The sequence below is a fragment of the Acipenser ruthenus genome, unplaced genomic scaffold (genome assembly GCF_902713425.1).
Source record: "Acipenser ruthenus unplaced genomic scaffold, fAciRut3.2 maternal haplotype, whole genome shotgun sequence".
NCBI classification, from domain to species: domain Eukaryota; kingdom Metazoa; phylum Chordata; class Actinopteri; order Acipenseriformes; family Acipenseridae; genus Acipenser; species Acipenser ruthenus.
The window spans coordinates 41,226-61,078 of NW_026708393.1; the positions used below are offsets into that span (position 1 = coordinate 41,226).

General features: G+C 46.7%; 3 protein-coding genes and 1 long non-coding RNA gene across 4 annotated transcripts; 3 read left to right on the plus strand and 1 right to left on the minus strand.

The window, feature by feature from the left end:
* Positions 1-67: 67 nt before the first annotated feature.
* LOC131732137 (PHD finger-like domain-containing protein 5A) lies at positions 68-3,679 on the plus strand. Its single transcript, XM_059021071.1, has 4 exons — positions 68-192; positions 2,116-2,139; positions 2,640-2,806; positions 3,448-3,679. Exons 1-4 carry the CDS (start codon positions 141-143, stop codon positions 3,535-3,537), a joined length of 333 nt encoding a protein of 110 aa, XP_058877054.1. The 5' UTR covers positions 68-140; the 3' UTR covers positions 3,538-3,679.
* A 6,908-nt stretch (positions 3,680-10,587) lies between these two features.
* LOC117969623 (protein Tob2-like) lies at positions 10,588-11,410 on the plus strand (the record flags this gene model as incomplete). The annotated part of the gene is made up of 1 exon (XM_034917509.2): positions 10,588-11,410. A coding segment is annotated over exon 1 (693 nt), but the record flags the coding sequence as incomplete, so codon positions are not given.
* Positions 11,411-11,443: 33 nt separating this feature from the next.
* On the plus strand, positions 11,444-15,025 carry LOC131732139 (uncharacterized). Its single transcript, XR_009325279.1, has 2 exons — positions 11,444-13,279; positions 13,351-15,025. It is a non-coding gene; the product is annotated as an uncharacterized LOC131732139 (long non-coding RNA).
* Positions 15,026-16,864: 1,839 nt separating this feature from the next.
* LOC131732136 (thyrotroph embryonic factor-like) lies at positions 16,865-19,759 on the minus strand (the record flags this gene model as incomplete). The annotated part of the gene is given in 1 exon segment (XM_059021068.1): positions 16,865-19,759. A coding segment is annotated over 1 exon segment (260 nt), but the record flags the coding sequence as incomplete, so codon positions are not given.
* Positions 19,760-19,853: the final 94 nt, after the last annotated feature.

The following is a 19,853-nucleotide window of genomic DNA, read 5'->3' on the forward strand; positions in this document are numbered from 1 at the left end:
CAATAAAAAAAAGGTGCGGTTTTAGGTTCTTAAAAAAAGGTAGCAACGTAAAAAAAAGGTTTTAAATTCTAAAAAATAGTCCAAGTTGAAAGGTTACCTTTAAAAACAGCGCGTCGCCAAATAAACGTTGTAATAAAAACATGGCGAAGCATCACCCCGATCTGATATTTTGCAGAAAGCAAGCAGGCGTTGGTAAGAGAAAAAATCCTTATTTTTATGAAGTAGCGATCCAGTGTTTTTATAAATCGACTTTACGTTTACTGCTGGGTCTCTAATCTTTGCTTTTTAAACAAAGTTTTTGAAATTTTGACCACAGATTTAGAGAGTCTCCTTCGCTGGATCTCTGAACACTCGCGTGTTAAAAATATATCTCTCAAAGATGTTTTTTTTATATATATTCAAAGAATACAAAGTTATTAAAACCTTTCCGTCTTTGTTTTTTTTAAAAAAATTACTCCCGAATTTAACGGCTTAATAGTTTGAATAAAAAACGCCGAATACGTCGTCACAGTGCGTCCGCTTTACGTAACAAAATCGTCATTTTAACTACAAAACTTATTATTATTATTATTATTATTATTATTATTATTGAAGAGGTGAGTCCTTAAGACTCACCTCTTCAAACAGCACCTGTAGAACTCCTCTGTTTGTATCCTGGGACACTATCACCCTTCATTTAAATGTGCTTTATTTTGCTCTTATCTGCCCCCTATTTTACTGCATTTAATCCTGTACTTGAGAATACTGTAATCTGCCAAGTGTTTAACCTGTAGTACTTTGTATTTAATCATATCCTGATGTAACTATCACTATTTAATCATATCCTGATGTAACTATCACTATTATCTGCTGTATTATTGAATTGTGGTTTGTCACACTTGAACAAAAGTTATTGTATTTCTTGCTCTTATTGTATTACTTGTATTGTAACTCTTGAAATGTATTTGCTTACGATTGTAAGTCGCCCTGGATAAGGGCGTCTGCTAAGAAATAAATAATAATAATAATAATAATAATAATAATAATAATAATAATAATAATAATTATTATTTATTTCTTAGCAGACGCCCTTATCCAGGGCGACTTACAATCGTAAGCAAATACATTTCAAGAATCACAGTACAAAGTATTAATACAATTAAGAGCAAGATAAATACAATGACTTTGGTTCAAGCAAGTACAAGTGTGACAAAATACAATTCAATAACGGAGCAGATAACAGTGACAGTGATAGTTACATCAGGATATGATTAAATAGTGATAGTTACATCAGGATATGATTAAATACAAAGTACTACAGATTAAATAACACTTGTGACAGATTACAGTATTCTGAAGTACAGGATTAAATGCAGTAAAATAGGGGGCAGATAAGAGCAAAATAAAGCACATTTAAATGAAGGGTGATAGTGTCCCAGGATACAAACAGAGGAGTTCTACAGGTGCTGTTTGAAGAGGTGAGTCTTGAGGAGGCGCTGGAAGGTGGTCAGGGACTGGGCAGTCCTGACATCTGTAGGAAGGTCATTCCACCACTGCGGGGGCGAGGGTGGAGAAGGAGCGGGCTCTGGAGGCAGGGGAGCGTAGCGGAGGTAGAGCCAGTCTTCTAGTGCAGGAGGAGCGGAGAGGTCGAGTCCTGGTTTCACTAGGAGTTTAATAATCAGACACACCTGAGCTTGTTAGCTAGACACACTGGGGGCTGATCAAGCTGGTAGCAGTAAAACCTGGACTGGATCACACTGCTGTGCGATAGGAGTCTGATTCCCAGCCCTGATCTCTCTGTCTAAATATCCCACAGTTCCCAGCAATATCCTGTAGCTCTCTTCACTATAAAATCAGCTACAAACCTCCTTCAACCAAAGTCTATCTACAGGGCTGGGAATCAGACTCCCGCTGCACAGCAGTGTGATCCAGTCCTGGTTTCACTAGGAGTTTAATAATAAGACACCCCTGAGCTTGTTAGCTAGACACACTGGGGGCTGATCAAGCTGGTAGCAGTAAAACCTGGACTGGATCACACTGCTGTGCGATAGGAGTCTGATTCCCAGCCCTGCGTTTGCTACTGCGTGAATTAAAAACGCTTATCGTCTAATTTGTTGTGTTTTTTTTGTCTTGCAGCCATCGGAAGACTGTGTGAGAAATGTGAGTACCTAATCTTGAGAGATCCCAATATATTATATACTGTACAGTACAGCTGCCTTGTGAGTACAGGGCTGTGCGATTCATAGCGCCTGACGCCTGTTATAAATTATCACAATACAGAATATCGCATTACAGAAATTCACAATACAGAAAATCAGAGGCATGCTGGGAGCTGTAGTTCTGTATTATAGAGGTTTGTATTGGAGCAGAAGACCACAGCATAAAGAACTACAGCTCCCAGCATGCCTCCCCATGGCCGCGGATGCAGAGGCATGCTGGTAGCCGTAGTCCTAGCCAGCAAGTTCACTCTACAGGGTGATGATGGCTAGACTTTTGGCCACAGCTGTCATGAATCTTTACCTAAACATTAAAAGCTGTAAAAAAAGAATTAAATATATATTATTGGCTTAAAAAGAATAAAACAGTTGAACAAAAACAGCCACTAATTTCCTTGTATTCCTTGAATGGGATCCTGACTCTCTGTCTCCCCCTCCTGGCAGGCGATGGCAAGTGCGTGATCTGTGACTCCTACGTGCGACCGTGCACGCTAGTGCGGATCTGTGATGAGTGTAACTATGGATCCTATCAGGGGCGCTGCGTCATCTGTGGGGGTCCGGGGGTCTCGGACGCGTACTACTGCAAGGAATGCACCATCCAGGAGAAAGATGTAAGTCTGAGGGGGGAGGGAGAGGGGGGGGGTTAAATTCAACAGCAAACTAACGTTTCCACTAGAAGTCTCTCTCAGCGTCTTCAGTGTAAATTCAATGGCAAATGTTTCCTCTAGAAGTCTTTCTCAGTGTCTTCAGTGTAAATTCAATGGCAAACGTTTCCACTAGAAGTCTTTCTCAGCGTCTTCAGTGTAAATTCAATGGCAAACGTTTCCACTAGAAGTCTCTCTCAGCGTCTTCAGTGTCAATTCAATGGCAAACGTTTCCACTAGAAGTCTCTCTCAGCGTCTTCAGTGTCAATTCAATGGCAAACGTTTCCACTAGAAGTCTCTCTCAGTGTCTTCAGTGTAAATTCAATGGCAAACGTTTCCACTAGAAGTCTTTCTCAGCGTCTTCAGTGTAAATTCAATGGCAAACGTTTCCTCTAGAAGTCTCTCTCAGCGTCTTGCGGTGCTGTGTTGTATTTTAGAGTTGAGAGCGCTCTCAGAGTAAGTTTGTCAGCTCTGAGACACCGTTGTATTCGCATGCTGCTGTTGTTTTTTGAACTAGACCAGTAAAGGCTGGTTCCTACGAAGCTGCAAAATCACCGTTTGTTTGAATCAAGAATTTTAGCTTTTTAATTTATTTTTTCTTCCTACAGAGAGACGGGTGTCCGAAGATTGTGAATTTGGGAAGTTCGAAAACGGATCTGTTCTACGAGAGAAAGAAATACGGGTTTAAGAAACGGTGAATCCATCTTACGAGACTGCCAGCAGCTTCAATGCTTATTTTTTTTGAAAAGAAGAAAAAAAAAATTGTGAATTTTTTTTTTTTTTTTTAATGATTCTGTGTTAGAATTTTCAATTGTAATAAAACTGATTTCTTCATCTTTATTATTATTTATTTATTTATTTATTTATTTTTTTAGAAAGAAATACATACTGAATCACCAACACATGGGTTTGTTTTTTGCAATAGATTTCTGAGAACGTTTTAGCAAAATGGGTGTTTGGAGCTGAGGAGGGACTGGGAGGGAAGCGGCGTGGCTCTAGTGGAGCTGAGGAGGGACTGGGAGGGAAGCAGTGTGGCTCTAGCGGAGCTGAGGAGGGACTGGGAGGGAAGCAGTGTGGCTCTAGAGGAGCTGAGGAGGGACTGGGAGGGAAGCAGCGTGGCTCTAGCGGAGCTGAGGAGGGACTGGGAGGGAAGCAGCGTGGCTCTAGCGGTGCTGAGGAGGGACTGGGAGGGAAGCAGTGTGGCTCTAGCGGAGCTGAGGAGGGACTGGGAGGGAAGCAGTGTGGCTCTAGCGGAGCTGAGGAGGGACTGGGAGGGAAGCAGCGTGGCTCTAGCGGAGCTGAGGAGGGACTGGGAGGGAAGCAGCGTGGCTCTAGAGGAGCTGAGGAGGGACTGGGAGGGAAGCAGCGTGGCTCTAGCGGAGCTGAGGAGGGACTGGGAGGGAAGCAGCGTGGCTCTAGCGGTGCTGAGGAGGGACTGGGAGGGAAGCAGTGTGGCTCTAGCGGAGCTGAGGAGGGACTGGGAGGGAAGCAGTGTGGCTCTAGAGGAGCTGAGGAGGGACTGGGAGGGAAGCGGCGTGGCTCTAGTGGAGCTGAGGAGGGACTGGGAGGGAAGCAGTGTGGCTCTAGCGGAGCTGAGGAGGGACTGGGAGGGAAGCAGTGTGGCTCTAGAGGAGCTGAGGAGGGACTGGGAGGGAAGCAGCGTGGCTCTAGCGGAGCTGAGGAGGGACTGGGAGGGAAGCAGCGTGGCTCTAGCGGTGCTGAGGAGGGACTGGGAGGGAAGCAGTGTGGCTCTAGCGGAGCTGAGGAGGGACTGGGAGGGAAGCAGTGTGGCTCTAGCGGAGCTGAGGAGGGACTGGGAGGGAAGCAGCGTGGCTCTAGCGGAGCTGAGGAGGGACTGGGAGGGAAGCAGCGTGGCTCTAGCGGAGCTGAGGAGGGACTGGGAGGGAAGCAGCGTGGCTCTAGCGGTGCTGAGGAGGGACTGGGAGGGAAGCAGCGTGGCTCTAGCGGAGCTGAGGAGGGACTGGGAGGGAAGCAGCGTGGCTCTAGCGGAGCTGAGGAGGGACTGGGAGGGAAGCAGCGTGGCTCTAGCGGAGCTGAGGAGGGACTGGGAGGGAAGCAGCGTGGCTCTAGCGGAGCTGAGGAGGGACTGGGAGGGAAGCAGTGTGGCTCTAGCGGAGCCGAGGAGGGACTGGGAGGGAAGCAGCGTGGCTCTAGTGGAGCTGAGAGGGGACTGGGAGGGAAGCAGCGTGGCTCTAGCGGAGCTGAGGAGGGACTGGGAGGGAAACAGTGTGGCTCTAGCGGAGCTGAGGAGGGACTGGGAGGGAAGCAGCGTGGCTCTAGTGGAGCTGAGGAGGGACTGGGAGGGAAACAGTGTGGCTCTAGTGGAGCTGAGGAGGGACTGGGAGGGAAGCAGCGTGGCTCTAGCGGAGCTGAGGAGGGACTGGGAGGGAAGCCGCGTGGCTCTACCGGAGCTGAGGAGGGACTGGGAGGGAAGCAGCGTGGCTCTAGCGGAGCTGAGGAGGGACTGGGAGGGAAGCAGTGTGGTTCTAGCGGAGCTGAGGAGGGACTGGGAGGGAAGCAGTGTGGCTCTAGCGGAGCTGAGGAGGGACTGGGAGGAAAATTATTCATAATTTCAGATTATTTTTATATGTTTTGGTCTGTGAATTAATTTTGAGTTAATAGTTATATAAAATATTAATAATAATATACTATATATCTCACAACAGTACATTTACAATAAACAAACTGACCAAACTGGCTGAAGGAGACGATGGAAGCAAACCAAACTACATTTCCCAGAATGCATTATGCATTTCCATTTCCTCCGGGGCTCCACTCCTGCTTCTGATTGGCTGGTGATGCAGCGCGTCACAGTGGCCTCTCCTCCACTTTCTTCAACCAATCCGGGCTCTGTTGCTATCACGCAGTTTGTATTTTTAGCAGAGGGGCAAAGCACTCACTTCTTTCTGCGGGGCTTTGTGTATTCATCCGCCAATGGGACCTAAGAGAATATAGACTCACTGTTTATTTTTTTGTTTTTTTGTTAATTTACAGCATGTGTGTCTGTCTGGCTGGCGCAATCATTTTCTTTAAGGTTATTATGGAGTAGGAATGAATTCTCCCTCCCAGTCCCTCCTCAGCTCCACTAGAGCCACGCTGCTTCCCTCCCAGTCCCTCCTCAGCTCCGCTAGAGCCACGCCGCTTCCCTCCCAGTCCCTCCTCAGCTCCGCTAGAGCCACGCCGCTTCCCTCCCAGTCCCTCCTCAGCTCCGCTAGAGCCACGCCGCTTCCCTCCCAGTCCCTCCTCAGCTCCGCTAGAGCCACGCCGCTTCCCTCCCAGTCCCTCCTCAGCTCCACTAGAGCCACGCCGCTTCCCTCCCAGTCCCTCCTCAGCTCCGCTAGAGCCACGCTGCTTCCCTCCCAGTCCCTCCTCAGCTCCACTAGAGCCACGCCGCTTCCCTCCCAGTCCCTCCTCAGCTCCGCTAGAGCCACGCCGCTTCCCTCCCAGTCCCTCCTCAGCTCCGCTAGAGCCACGCCGCTTCCCTCGCAGTCCCTCCTCAGCTCCGCCAGAGCCACGCCGCTTCCCTCCCAGTCCCTCCTCAGCTCCGCTAGAGCCACGCCGCTTCCCTCCCAGTCCCTCCTCAGCTCCGCTAGAGCCACGCCGCTTCCCTCCCAGTCCCTCCTCAGCTCCGCCAGAGCCACGCCGCTTCCCTCCCAGTCCCTCCTCAGCTCCGCTAGAGCCACACTGCTTCCCTCCCAGTCCCTCCTCAGCTCCGCTAGAGCCACGCCGCTTCCCTCGCAGTCCCTCCTCAGCTCCGCTAGAGCCACGCCGCTTCCCTCCCAGTCCCTCCTCAGCTCCACTAGAGCCACGCCGCTTCCCTCCCAGTCCCTCCTCAGCTCCGCTAGAGCCACGCTGCTTCCCTCCCAGTCCCTCCTCAGCTCCACTAGAGCCACGCCGCTTCCCTCCCAGTCCCTCCTCAGCTCCGCTAGAGCCACGCCGCTTCCCTCCCAGTCCCTCCTCAGCTCCGCTAGAGCCACGCCGCTTCCCTCCCAGTCCCTCCTCAGCTCCGCTAGAGCCGCGCCGCTTCCCTCCCAGTCCCTCCTCAGCTCCGCCAGAGCCGCGCCGCTTCCCTCCCAGTCCCCTCTCAGCTCCGCCAGAGCCACGCCGCTTCCCTCCCAGTCCCCTCTCAGCTCCGCCAGAGCCACGCCGCTTCCCTCGCAGTCCCTCCTCAGCTCCGCTAGAGCCACGCCGCTTCCCTCCCAGTCCCTCCTCAGCTCCGCTAGAGCCACGCCGCTTCCCTCCCAGTCCCTCCTCAGCTCCGCTAGAGCCGCGCCGCTTCCCTCCCAGTCCCTCCTCAGCTCCGCCAGAGCCGCGCCGCTTCCCTCCCAGTCCCCTCTCAGCTCCGCCAGAGCCACGCCGCTTCCCTCCCAGTCCCTCCTCAGCTCCGCTAGAGCCGCGCCGCTTCCCTCCCAGTCCCTCCTCAGCTCCGCCAGAGCCGCGCCGCTTCCCTCCCAGTCCCCTCTCAGCTCCGCCAGAGCCACGCCGCTTCCCTCCCAGTCCCTCCTCAGCTCCGCTAGAGCCACGCCGCTTCCCTCCCAGTCCCTCCTCAGCTCCACTAGAGCCACGCTGCTTCCCTCCCAGTCCCTCCTCAGCTCCGCTAGAGCCACGCCGCTTCCCTCCCAGTCCCTCCTCAGCTCCGCTGGAGCCACGCTGCTTCCCTCCCAGTCCCTCCTCAGCTCCACTAGAGCCACGCTGCTTCCCTCCCAGTCCCCTCTCAGCTCCGCTAGAGCCACGCTGCTTCCCTCCCAGTCCCTCCTCAGCTCCACTAGAGCCACGCTGCTTCCCTCCCAGTCCCTCCTCAGCTCCACGCTGCTTCCCTCCCTCCCAGTCCCTCCCAGTCCCTCCTCAGCTCCACAGAAATGATCTATAGCATATTTAAAGTGGGGTTTTAATTTAATTTGCAGTTTGAATTAATTTTAATGTGAAAAACTTGCAAAAAAAAACCCCTCAAAGCCAGGGAGGAAAGGGTTAACAAAAAGGCCGGCTTGGAGAATGTAGTCCCGGTGAAATTTGCATCACCAAAGGGTGCGAGAATGTGACCAGACCCGCGTTATTAATCCGCGGTGTGGTCAGATTTCGCAAGAGAGAGGAAAGTTTATTTTTTGTAATTGGGCTGTTTTTTGATTGAGCGGTTACGATGCCGCGGAGAGGAGGAGGAGGAGAAGGAGGAGGCTGGGATATTTAAATAAAATTATCACAGAAATATATATAAATATACTGTCAACAAGCAAATAATAATAATAATAATAATAATAATAATAATAATAATAATAATAATAATAATAATAATAATATATATTTATGTAACACGCCACTCACCCATTTATCAACACGGGCCGAGGAAAATTAAAACGAATTTGGAGCCGAAATTAAAACGATACAAGGCGCCTCTTTTTTTTCTCCTAGTAAGTATATCATACAAATCTGAAACTGGCCATCATATATTTTGTTTACAAATATATGCTATGGTCAAACGTGGTGGTTTTATATTGTCAACGTATACCCTTTTTTTTAAAAAAAGCAAGACGCGATATTTTGTGTGTGAAATGTCTGTATAAAAACAGGTCTGAGCGTTTTCATTCATTGAAATGTTATACGTTTTTTAATAAACATTAAGCAGATTTTAAAATGTTTTGTTTGTGTGCGGGGGGGGGGGTGAATTGTTTTTTTTTAAAATAAAAATCGCCTCATTTTTCGCTTAACAAAAAAAAAAAAACAACGTTATTTTTTATTTAAAAAACTGTTTCGCTCTCATACATACAAATTAACACGAAATTATTACCGTGGGTTTGGGAAAAATGTTTATTAAGACTTATTTTAACGCGTCTGTGTTGTTTCACACATAATAATAATAATAATAATAATAATAATAATAATAATAATAATAATAATTAAGGTTGTGTTTATAATTTTTTCACCAGCGAACGCGTCGACGACGTCATCACGCACGCCAGGCAGCGTGTCGTGTTTAAAATGAAATATATTAACTTGCTAAAAAGTTACATTTTGACGCGGTTTGTAGGAGGCTAAATAAAACGTTACAAATTTGATTTAAATGTATTTATTAACACAGACTGTTTTGTGTGTGTGTGTGTGTGCAAGGAAGGTTAACAAGCGTACACGATTCAGGTTTTAAAACAGCAGTAATAATTATTTATAAAACTGGTATTAGCTTATGCATTTATTACAGTGTACGTATTAATTAATTAATTTATTTGACAGGGGACCAATACATTTCTTTTTAACACGTATGACGTATGAATCGTGTTGCTATCCCATAATGATCCGCCTTTTTTATTATCATATATATATATATATATATATATATATATATATATATATATATATATATATATATATATATTTATATATATATATATATATATCCCTTCGTTACAAAACATTTCAATTTGACTAAGAGAACATTTTACTGCTCGGGAAACTTCGACAGCAAACGGAAAGCCTTCGTGTTTTACGTACAAAACGTCATGACGTCACGGAAGCTGTTGTTGATTCCTATGGCAGATATTATTAGTATTAAACACACACATTATATAGATAGATACAGCTGATGGTCAGTTTTTATTGTAATGTATCTATGGATTTGGCACTCAATGGGTTAATCAGCAAACATCCTTAAACTGTCTCTCCCCCCCAGGAACGGACTTTCGGACCCCCCCCCCCAACAGAACAGCTTTGAGTTTGGAAGGAGGGAGGTGAGGGGTCTGTGATAGCGAGAGAGAGAGAGGGGTCGAGATGCTCAAGCCTGGGCTACAAACCAGGATAAAACAAACCTTTTGAGGGTTCACGAAACGAGAGGCGCCCCCCCCCCCCCCCCCCCGTTCAGCCCCTCGGAGCTCACCCCTAATAATTCCAGCCGCGGCGACGGACAGCCCCCGCGCCTCTTTCTTTATGCTCATTGGCCAGGCTGGGAGGAAGAGGAGGAGCCAGCCAGCTGATCGATCTCAGAGCAGCTCATCGATCTCAGAACTTTATCGAGTCGGGTCTCAAAAGGAGACACGAGACACAAGGAGGACACAGAGACGCTGAGATACAAGGCAAGGAGACACAAAGACACAAGGAGACAGCAAAGAGACACAAGGAGGACACAGCGACACAAAGATAAAGACACAAGGAGACAGCGAAGAGACAGATACAAGACAAGGAGACAGCAAGGAGACACAAGGAGGACACAGAGACACTGAGATACAAGACAAGGAGACACAAAGACACAAGGAGATAGCAAAGAGACACAAGGAGGACACAGCGACATAAAGAGACAGAGAAGAGACACAAGGAGACAGCAAGTAGACACAGAGATACAAGGAAACACAAGGAGGACACAGACACACCGAGATACAAGACACAAGGAGACAGCAAAGAGACACAAGGAGACAGCAAAGAGACACAAGGAGACACAAAGAGACACAAGGAAATCGCAGAGATACAGAGAGACACAAGGAGGACACAGAGACACTGAGATACAAGACACAAGGAGACAGCAAAGAGACACAAGGAGACACAAGGAAATCGCAGAGATACAGAGAGACACAAGGAGGACACAGAGACACTGAGACAAGACACAAGGAGGACACAGATACAAGGAAACACAAAGAGATAAAGACAAGGATATACAAGGAGACATAAGGAGGACAGAGACACACTGAGATACAAGACAAGACAGCAAAGAGACACAAGGAGACACAGAGATACAAGGAGGACACAGACACACTGAGATACAAGACACAAGGAGACAGCAAGGAGACACTTAGATATACAAGGAGACACAAAGCAATAAAGACACAAGGAGACACAAGGAGACACGAGGAGACCGCGGGGGACGGCAGAAGCCCCGCCATGCACGTGGAAATCAGCGTGGCGCTCAACTTCCTCATCTCCCACCTGCACAGCAAGCTCCCGCGTCGCCGCGCCCAGCTGTTCGGAGAGGAGCTCGCGCGGCTGCTGAGGGCTCGCTACGAGGGCCACTGGTACCCCGAGAGGCCCCTGCGGGGGTCCGCCTTCCGCTGCCTGCACATCGGGGGGGTCCTGGACCCCCTGCTGGAGCAGGCGGCCCGGAGCAGCGGGCTGGACGCGGCCGAGGTGCGAGAGAACGTGCCCCAGGAGCTGAGGGTGTGGATCGACCCCTTCGAAGTGTCCTATCAGATCGGGGAGAAGGGAGCGGTCCGGGTGCTGTATTCAGAGGGGGAGGAGGAGGAGGGAGGAGAAGGGGGAGAGGAGGAGGCAGCAGCCCAGGAAAGAGCCTCACAAACCAGGGAGCCAGTCCCAGCTTCGGGGGAAGAGGGGAGCAGGAATTCTGGGTTCAATCCCGAAGCCCGGGCGTTTGTCCCGACCGGCGCGGGGCTGTCGGGCTCCCCGGGGGCCGCCGATGTTTTCGGGGGTCCCGGTAACCCTAACGCCTCCCCCCCTCCCTCCTCCTCTGCTTCCTTCCCCAAATCCGCTCATCCCCAGCTGCTCACTTTTACCACTGCTAGTTTCGCCGCAACCAAATTTGGATCGACCAAAATGAAAAAGGGGGGGGCAGGGGGAGGGGGAGGGGGAGGGGGAGGGGGGGTAACAGAAAACGGGGCCGCCCCCCCCCCACAGCGTCACGGATTGCCTCGCTCCCCGGTCGACAGAAACGTTAACTTTAACAATCCCAGCAGCCCCCTTTCTTTATGCTCATTGGTCGGGCTGGGAGGAGGAGGAGCCAGCCAGCTGTCGCCCAACGCCAAGGAGTTTGTCTACCCAGAATCCTCCACTTCCTCGTCCTCCTCCTCCGCAGACGGCGCCCTCTTCAGCTTCGGAGGGGAAGTGCAATTTCAACAACCCCAGACCAGTTTCTACCCTTTTAACAGTGCTGAGGTGTCCAGAGGATTCTTTCTGGAGAAGACCCCCTTTGTCGACGGGATGGGGTACAGCTTGAGCCCCCACGCTGCGCCCCTGTACCCCAGCCAGCCCTTCCAGCAACCTGTCGTCTTGGCGAATTAATTCGTTAATTTTTTTTTAAAAAATACATTATTTTTTTGTTATAATACAGCAGTGTGATCCAGTCCTGGTTTCACTAGGAGTTTAATAATAAGACACACCTGAGCTTGTTAGCTAGACACGCTGGGGGCTGATCAAGCTGGTAGCAGTAAAACCTGGACTGGATCACACTGCTGTGCGATAGGAGTCTGATTCCCAGCCCTGATCTCTCTGTCTAAATATCCCACAGTTCCCAGCAATATCCTGTAGCTCTCTTCACTATAAAATCAGCTACAAACCTCCTTCAACCAAAGTCTATCTACAGGGCTGGGAATCAGACTCCCGCTGCACAGCAGTGTGATCCAGTCCTGGTTTCACTAGGAGTTTAATAATCAGACACACCTGAGCTTGTTACCTGTGAAGGCACTAGAGCCCCAAACTAGAGCTGGTCTGCTGGACTCAGTTTAGTTTCAATCACGCTGATGAAGGCACTAGAGCCCCAAACTAGAGCTGGTCTGCTGGACTCAGTTTAGTTTCAATCACGCTGATGAAGGCACTAGAGCCCCAAACTAGAGCTGGTCTGCTGGACTCAGTTTAGTTTCAATCACGCTGATGAAGGCACTAGAGCCCCACACTAGAGCTGGTCTGCTGGACTCAGTTTAGTTTCAATCACGCTGATGAAGGCACGAGAGCCCCAAACTAGAGCTGGTCTGCTGGACTCAGTTTAGTTTCAATCACGCTGATGAAGGCACTAGAGCCCCAAACTAGAGCTGGTCTGCTGGACTCAGTTTAGTTTCAATCACGCTGATGAAGGCACTAGAGCCCCAAACTAGAGCTGGTCTGCTGGACTCAGTTTAGTTTCAATCACGCTGATGAAGGCACTAGAGCCCCAAACTAGAGCTGGTCTGCTGGGCTCAGTTTTTCTTCTTATTGTTATTAATGATTATTATTTACTTTAAGAACATTTTGCTTTTTTTGAGATTTTGATTTTCATAAGGAACAAAAGTTATATTTTCTAAGAATATATAGAAATATATAAAAAAATTAAATTATGTGTAATTATAATATATATATATATATTATATAGAGAGTAGTTAAACACTCGTACCCTTTGTTTGCCTTTAAGAGTAATTAAAGTATTAAACAAATCCATTCATCGCTATTTGATTGGCGCTCGATTGTAAAGGTGAGGGAAGGACGGCTTTTTAAAAGTTAATCGCTGTCTCTTGGTACTCGATTGTAAAGGTGAGGGAAGGACGGCTTTTCTTTTCTTGTTTTTAAGTTAATCCCCGTCGCTTGGTACTCGATTGTAAAGGTGAGGGAAGGACGACTTTTCTTTTCTTGTTTTGAAGTTAATCCCCGTCTCTTGGCGCTCGATTGTAAAGGTGAGGGAAGGACGGCTTTTCTTTTCTTGTTTTGAAGTTAATCCCCGTCGTTTGGTACTCGATTGTAAAGGTGAGGGAAGGACGGCTTTTCTTTTCTTGTTTTTGAAGTTAATCCCCGTCGCTTGGTGCTCGATTGTAAAGGTGAGGGAAGGACGGCTTTTCTTTTCTTGTTTTGAAGTTAATCGCCGTCGCTTGGCAGTCGATTGTAAAGGTGAGGGAAGGACGGCTTTTCTTTTCTTGTTTTGAAGTTAATCCCCGTCGCTTGGTGCTCGATTGTAAAGGTGAGGGAAGGACGGCTTTTCTTTTCTTGTTTTGAAGTTAATCCCCGTCGCTTGGCAGTCGATTGTAAAGGTGAGGGAAGGACGGCTTTTCTTTTCTTGTTTTTGAAGTTAATCCCCGTCGCTTGGTACTCGATTGTAAAGGTGAGGGAAGGACGGCTTTTCTTTTCTTGTTTTGAAGTTAATCCCCGTCTCTTGGTACTCGATTGTAAAGGTGAGGGAAGGACGGCTTTTCTTTTCTTGTTTTGAAGTTAATCCCCGTCTCTTGGTACTCGATTGTAAAGGTGAGGGAAGGACGGCTTTTCTTTTCTTGTTTTGAAGTTAATCCCCGTCTCTTGGCGCTCGGTTGTAAAGGTGAGGGAAGGACGGCTTTTCTTTTCTTGTTTTGAAGTTAATCCCCGTCTCTTGGTACTCGATTGTAAAGGTGAGGGAAGGACGGCTTTTCTTTTCTTGTTTTGAAGTTAATCCCCGTCTCTTGGCGCTCGGTTGTAAAGGTGAGGGAAGGACGGCTTTTCTTTTCTTGTTTTGAAGTTAATCCCCGTCGCTTGGCGCTCGATTGTAAAGGTGAGGGAAGGACGGCTTTTCTTTTCTTGTTTTGAAGTTAATCTCCGTCGCTTGGTACTCGGTTGTAAAGGTGAGGGAAGGACGACTTTTCTTTTCTTGTTTTGAAGTTAATCCCCGTCGCTTGGTACTCGATTGTAAAGGTGAGGGAAGGACGGCTTTTCTTTTCTTGTTTTGAAGTTAATCCCCGTCGTTTGGTGCTCGATTGTAAAGGTGAGGGAAGGACGGCTTTTCTTTTCTTGTTTTGAAGTTAATCCCCGTCGCTTGGCACTCGATTGTAAAGGTGAGGGAAGGACGACTTTTCTTGTTTTTGAAATGAACTTGTTAATTAATTAATATATAGTTCTTAAAGGCAATTGCAAGTATTTGGCACAGCCCTCGTGTGTGCGTGCGTGCGTGTGCGTGTCTGCGTGTGTGTGTGTGCGTGTCTGCGTGTGTGTGTGTGTGTATATATATGCAACGATATGGAAGATTACAGTGTAAGTGAACTGTGTATGAATCTAAGAACAAAATCTAACTGATCTATTTATTAAATAATATAATTTAATATACTCCAAGAAGGAGGAAAGTCTGTGGGAGAGAATTTTATTTAATTTTTTTTAAATTTCGATGCAGTACAATATATATCTATATATATATATATACTGAAAGAATTAAAAACAGATTTGAGAAAAGAAAAAAAAAATGAAGGAAAACAATTATTATTATTATTATTATTATTATTATTATTATTATTATTATTATTATTATTATTATTATTATTATTATTATTAATGGGGGGTAAAGAGAAAACAAAAATGAAGTTATGCAAAAATGTAAAAAACGAAAAATGATTCCAAATCTTCCGAGCTGGGAACAGCTACACAAACATGAGTCTGTTACTGACGTGCAAATCTCTCCTTTCTATTTTGTCTTTGACCGTTTTTTTAAGTTTGTATTAAAAGAAGTAAAAATAAAAAGCATGACATACATTTAAATGAGTCTGTGATCTTCTTTAAAATCCATTCTCTCACCTCTTATTAGCTTTATTAACAGTATCGCTGGTCCCTCCCTTTAAAGGAGCGCTGACCATCTTTAAAATCCATTCTCTCACCTCTTATTAGCTTTAATAACAGTATCGCTGGTCCCTCCCTTTAGAGGAGCGCTGACCATCTTTAAAATCCATTCTCTCACCTCTTATTAGCTTTATTAACAGTATCGCTGGTCCCTCCCTTTAAAGGAGCGCTGACCATCTTTAAAATCCATTCTCTCACCTCTTATTAGCTTTATTAACAGTATCGCTGGTCCCTCCCTTTAAAGGAGCGCTGACCATCTTTAAAATCCATTCCCTCACCTCTTATTAGCTTTATTAACAGTATCGCTGGTCCCTCCCTTTAGAGGAGTGCTGACCATCTTTAAAATCCATTCTCTCACCTCTTATTAGCTTTATTAACAGTATCGCTGGTCCCTCCCTTTAAAGGAGCGCTGACCATCTTTAAAATCCATTCTCTCACCTCTTATTAGCTTTATTAACAGTATCGCTGGTCCCTCCCTTTAAAGGAGCGCTGACCATCTTTAAAATCCATTCTCTCACCTCTTATTAGCTTTATTAACAGTATCGCTGGCCCCTCCCTTTAAAGGAGCGCTGACCATCTTTAAAATCCATTCTCTCACCTCTTATTAGCTTTATTAACAGTATCGCTGGTCCCTCCCTTTAAAGGAGTGCTGACCATCTTTAAAATCCATTCTCTCACCTCTTATTAGCTTTATTAACAGTATCGCTGGTCCCTCCCTTTAAAGGAGCGCTGACCATCTTTAAAATCCATTCTCTCACCTCTTATTAGCTTTATTAACAGTATCGCAGGTCCCTCCCTTTAAAGGAGCGCTGACCATCTTTAAAATCCATTCTCTCACCTCTTATTAGCTTTATTAACAGTATCGCTGGTCCCTCCATTTAAAGGAGCGCTGACCATCTTTAAAATCCATTCTCTCACCTCTTATTAGCTTTAATAACAGTATCGCTGGTCCCTCCCTTTAGAGGAGCGCTGACCATCTTTAAAATCCATTCTCTCACCTCTTATTAGCTTTATTAACAGTATCGCTGGTCCCTCCCTTTAAAGGAGCGCTGACCATCTTTAAAATCCATTCTCTCACCTCTTATTAGCTTTATTAACAGTATCGCTGGTCCCTCCCTTTAAAGGAGCGCTGATCATCTTTAAAATCCATTCTCTCACCTCTTATTAGCTTTATTAACAGTATCGCTGGTCCCTCCCTTTAAAGGAGCGCTGACCATCTTTAAAATCCATTCTCTCACCTCTTATTAGCTTTATTAACAGTATCGCTGGTCCCTCCCTTTAAAGGAGCGCTGACCATCTTTAAAATCCATTCTCTCACCTCTTATTAGCTTTATTAACAGTATCGCTGGCCCCTCCCTTTAAAGGAGCGCTGACCATCTTTAAAATCCATTCTCTCACCTCTTATTAGCTTTATTAACAGTATCGCTGGTCCCCCCCTTTAAAGGAGCGCTGACCATCTTTAAAATCCATTCTCTCACCTCTTATTAGCTTTATTAACAGTATCGCTGGTCCCTCCCTTTAAAGGAGCGCTGACCATCTTTAAAATCCATTCTCTCACCTCTTATTAGCTTTATTAACAGTATCGCTGGTCCCCCCCTTTAAAGGAGCGCTGACCATCTTTAAAATCCATTCTCTCACCTCTTATTAGCTTTATTAACAGTATCGCTGGCCCCTCCATTTCGTATTGTGTCGGTTTGAATTCAACTTTGCGATAAACCTGGACCTCGCTGGCGCCACCTGCTGGTGACTCACAGGAACTTCATTAAGAAACGTTTGCCATTGAATTTACACTGAAGACGCTGAGAGAGACTTCTAGTGGAAACGTTTGCCATTGAATTTACACTGAAGACACAGAGAGAGACTTCTAGTGGAAACGTTTGCCATTGAATTTACACTGAAGACGCTGAGAGAGACTTCTAGTGGAAACGTTTGCCATTGAATTTACACTGAAGACGCTGAGAGAGACTTCTAGTGGAAACGTTTGCCATTGAATTTACACTGAAGACGCTGAGAGAGACTTCTAGTGGAAACGTTTGCCATTGAATTTACACTGAAGACACAGAGAGAGACTTCTAGTGGAAACGTTTGCCATTGAATTTACACTGAAGACGCTGAGAGAGACTTCTAGAGGAAACGTTTGCCGTTGAATTTACACTGAAGACGCTGAGAGAGACTTCTAGTGGAAACCACAATAATACAGAAACACACACAACAACCATTTTTTAAATATATATTTATTATTATTATTATTACTATTATTATGAATGGAATACATTTTAAATACACAGACTGGTCTGTACAAAATTAAAAAGCCAATGCCCAAGGTACTTATACGTTTTTATTTCTATAAAAAAAACCCAAAACAAACAAATTGAAAATATATTAAAATAACAGGTGCAGTTCACGTTTCATCCACGAGGTGGCGGTCAATTCAAAGTCGGGGGGGGGGGGGGGGGGGTTGGGGGGGGGGGGGGGGCGGCGGCGGGGAGAGGACTCGATAGAACCACACAGTGGTTGAAAATGGTACTGCAAGTCAACTGTACTGGAATCAAGACGCTTAGAGAGACTTCTAGTGGAAACGTTCGCCGTTGAATTTACACTGAAGACGCTGAGAGAGACTTCTAGTGGAAACGTTTGCCATTGAATTTACACTGAAGACGCTGAGAGAGACTTCTAGAGGAAACGTTTGCCGTTGAATTTACACTGAAGACGCTGAGAAAGACTTCTAGTGGAAACGTTTGCCATTGAATTTACACTGAAGACGCTGAGAGAGACTTCTAGAGGAAACGTTTGCCGTTGAATTTACACTGAAGACGCTGAGAGAGACTTCTAGTGGAAACGTTTGCCGTTGAATTTACACTGAAGACGCTGAGAGAGACTTCTAGTGGAAACGTTTGCCGTTGAATTTACACTGAAGACGCTGAGAGAGACTTCTAGTGGAAACGTTTGCCGTTGAATTTACACTGAAGACGCTGAGAGAGACTTCTAGTGGAAACGTTTGCCGTTGAATTTACACTGAAGACGCTGAGAGAGACTTCTAGTGGAAACGTTTGTCATTGAATTTACACTGAAGACGCTGAGAGAGACTTCTAGTGGAAACGTTTGCCATTGAATTTACACTGAAGACGCTGAGAAAGACTTCTAGAGGAAACGTTTGCCGTTGAATTCACACTGGAGACGCTGAGAAAGACTTCTAGTGGAAACGTTTGCCATTGAATTTACACTGAAGACGCTGAGAAAGACTTCTAGTGGAAACGTTTGCCGTTGAATTTACACTGAAGACACTGAGAAAGACTTCTAGAGGAAACGTTTGCCGTTGAATTCACACTGGAGACGCTGAGAAAGACTTCTAGAGGAAACGTTTGCCGTTGAATTCACACTGGAGACGCTGAGAAAGACTTCTAGAGGAAACGTTTGCCGTTGAATTCACACTGGAGACGCTGAGAAAGACTTCTAGAGGAAACGTTTGCCGTTGAATTTACTCTGAAGACGCTGAGAGAGACTTCTAGTGGAAACGTTTGCCATTGAATTTACACTGAAGACGCTGAGAGAGACTTCTATAGGAAACGTTTGCCATTGAATTTACACTGAAGACGCTGAGAGAGACTTCTAGTGGAAACGTTTGCCATTGAATTTACACTGAAGACGCTGAGAGAGACCTCTAGTGGAAACGTTTGCCATTGAATTCACACTGAAGACGCTGAGAGAGACTTCTAGTGGAAACGTTTGCCATTGAATTCACACTGAAGACGCTGAGAGAGACTTCTAGTGGAAACGTTTGCCATTGAATTTACACTGAAGACGCTGAGAGAGACCTCTAGTGGAAACGTTTGCCATTGAATTTACACTGAAGACGCTGAGAGAGACTTCTAGTGGAAACGTTTGCCATTGAATTTACACTGAAGACGCTGAGAGAGACTTCTAGTGGAAACGTTTGCCATTGAATTTACACTGAAGACGCTGAGAGAGACTTCTAGTGGAAACGTTTGCCATTGAATTTACACTGAAGACGCTGAGAGAGACCTCTAGTGGAAACGTTTGCCATTGAATTCACACTGAAGACGCTGAGAGAGACTTCTAGTGGAAACGTTTGCCATTGAATTTACACTGAAGACGCTGAGAGAGACCTCTAGTGGAAACGTTTGCCATTGAATTCACACTGAAGACGCTGAGAGAGACTTCTAGTGGAAACGTTTGCCATTGAATTTACACTGAAGACGCTGAGAGAGACTTCTAGTGGAAACGTTTGCCGTTGAATTCACACTGGAGACGCTGAGAAAGACTTCTAGTGGAAACGTTTGCCGTTGAATTCACACTGGAGACGCTGAGAAAGACTTCTAGTGGAAACGTTTGCCGTTGAATTTACACTGAAGACGCTGAGAGAGACCTCTCGTGTTCACAGCGGTCCTGTGTGTGTATAGCGGCCGCTCCCGGTCCTCACAGCGGTCCGTATTTGTCCTGGTACTTGGCGAGCTCGTTCTTGGAGCGCCCGCAGTCCCTCCGCAGCTCCGCCACCCTCGGCCCTCAGGGCTGCGTTCTCCTTCTCCAGGAAGGCGGCCCGGACCGTGATCTGATTCTCCTTGAGGCGCCGCGCGTCGCGGGAACGCTTCGCTGCCACGTTGTTCTTACTGCGCCGGGACCAGTACTTATCATCCTGAGAGAGGGGGGGGGGGAGGGGGAGGGGGGGGGGGGGGGGGAGAGGGGAGAGGGGGGGGGAGAGAGGGAGAGAGGGGGAGAGGAGAGGGGAGAG

What these genes read in the sequence shown, in the direction of transcription:
- LOC131732137 (XM_059021071.1), top strand. Translation starts at nt 141, where the DNA reads ATGGCGAAGCATCACCCCGATCTGATATTTTGCAGAAAGCAAGCAGGC. An exon ending in CAGAAAGCAAGCAGGCGTTG is followed by an intron (nt 193 to 2,115) that starts GTAAGAGAAAAA and finishes TTTGTCTTGCAG; the next exon opens with CCATCGGAAGACTGTGTGAG. An exon ending in GCACCATCCAGGAGAAAGAT is followed by an intron (nt 2,807 to 3,447) that starts GTAAGTCTGAGG and finishes TTCTTCCTACAG; the next exon opens with AGAGACGGGTGTCCGAAGAT.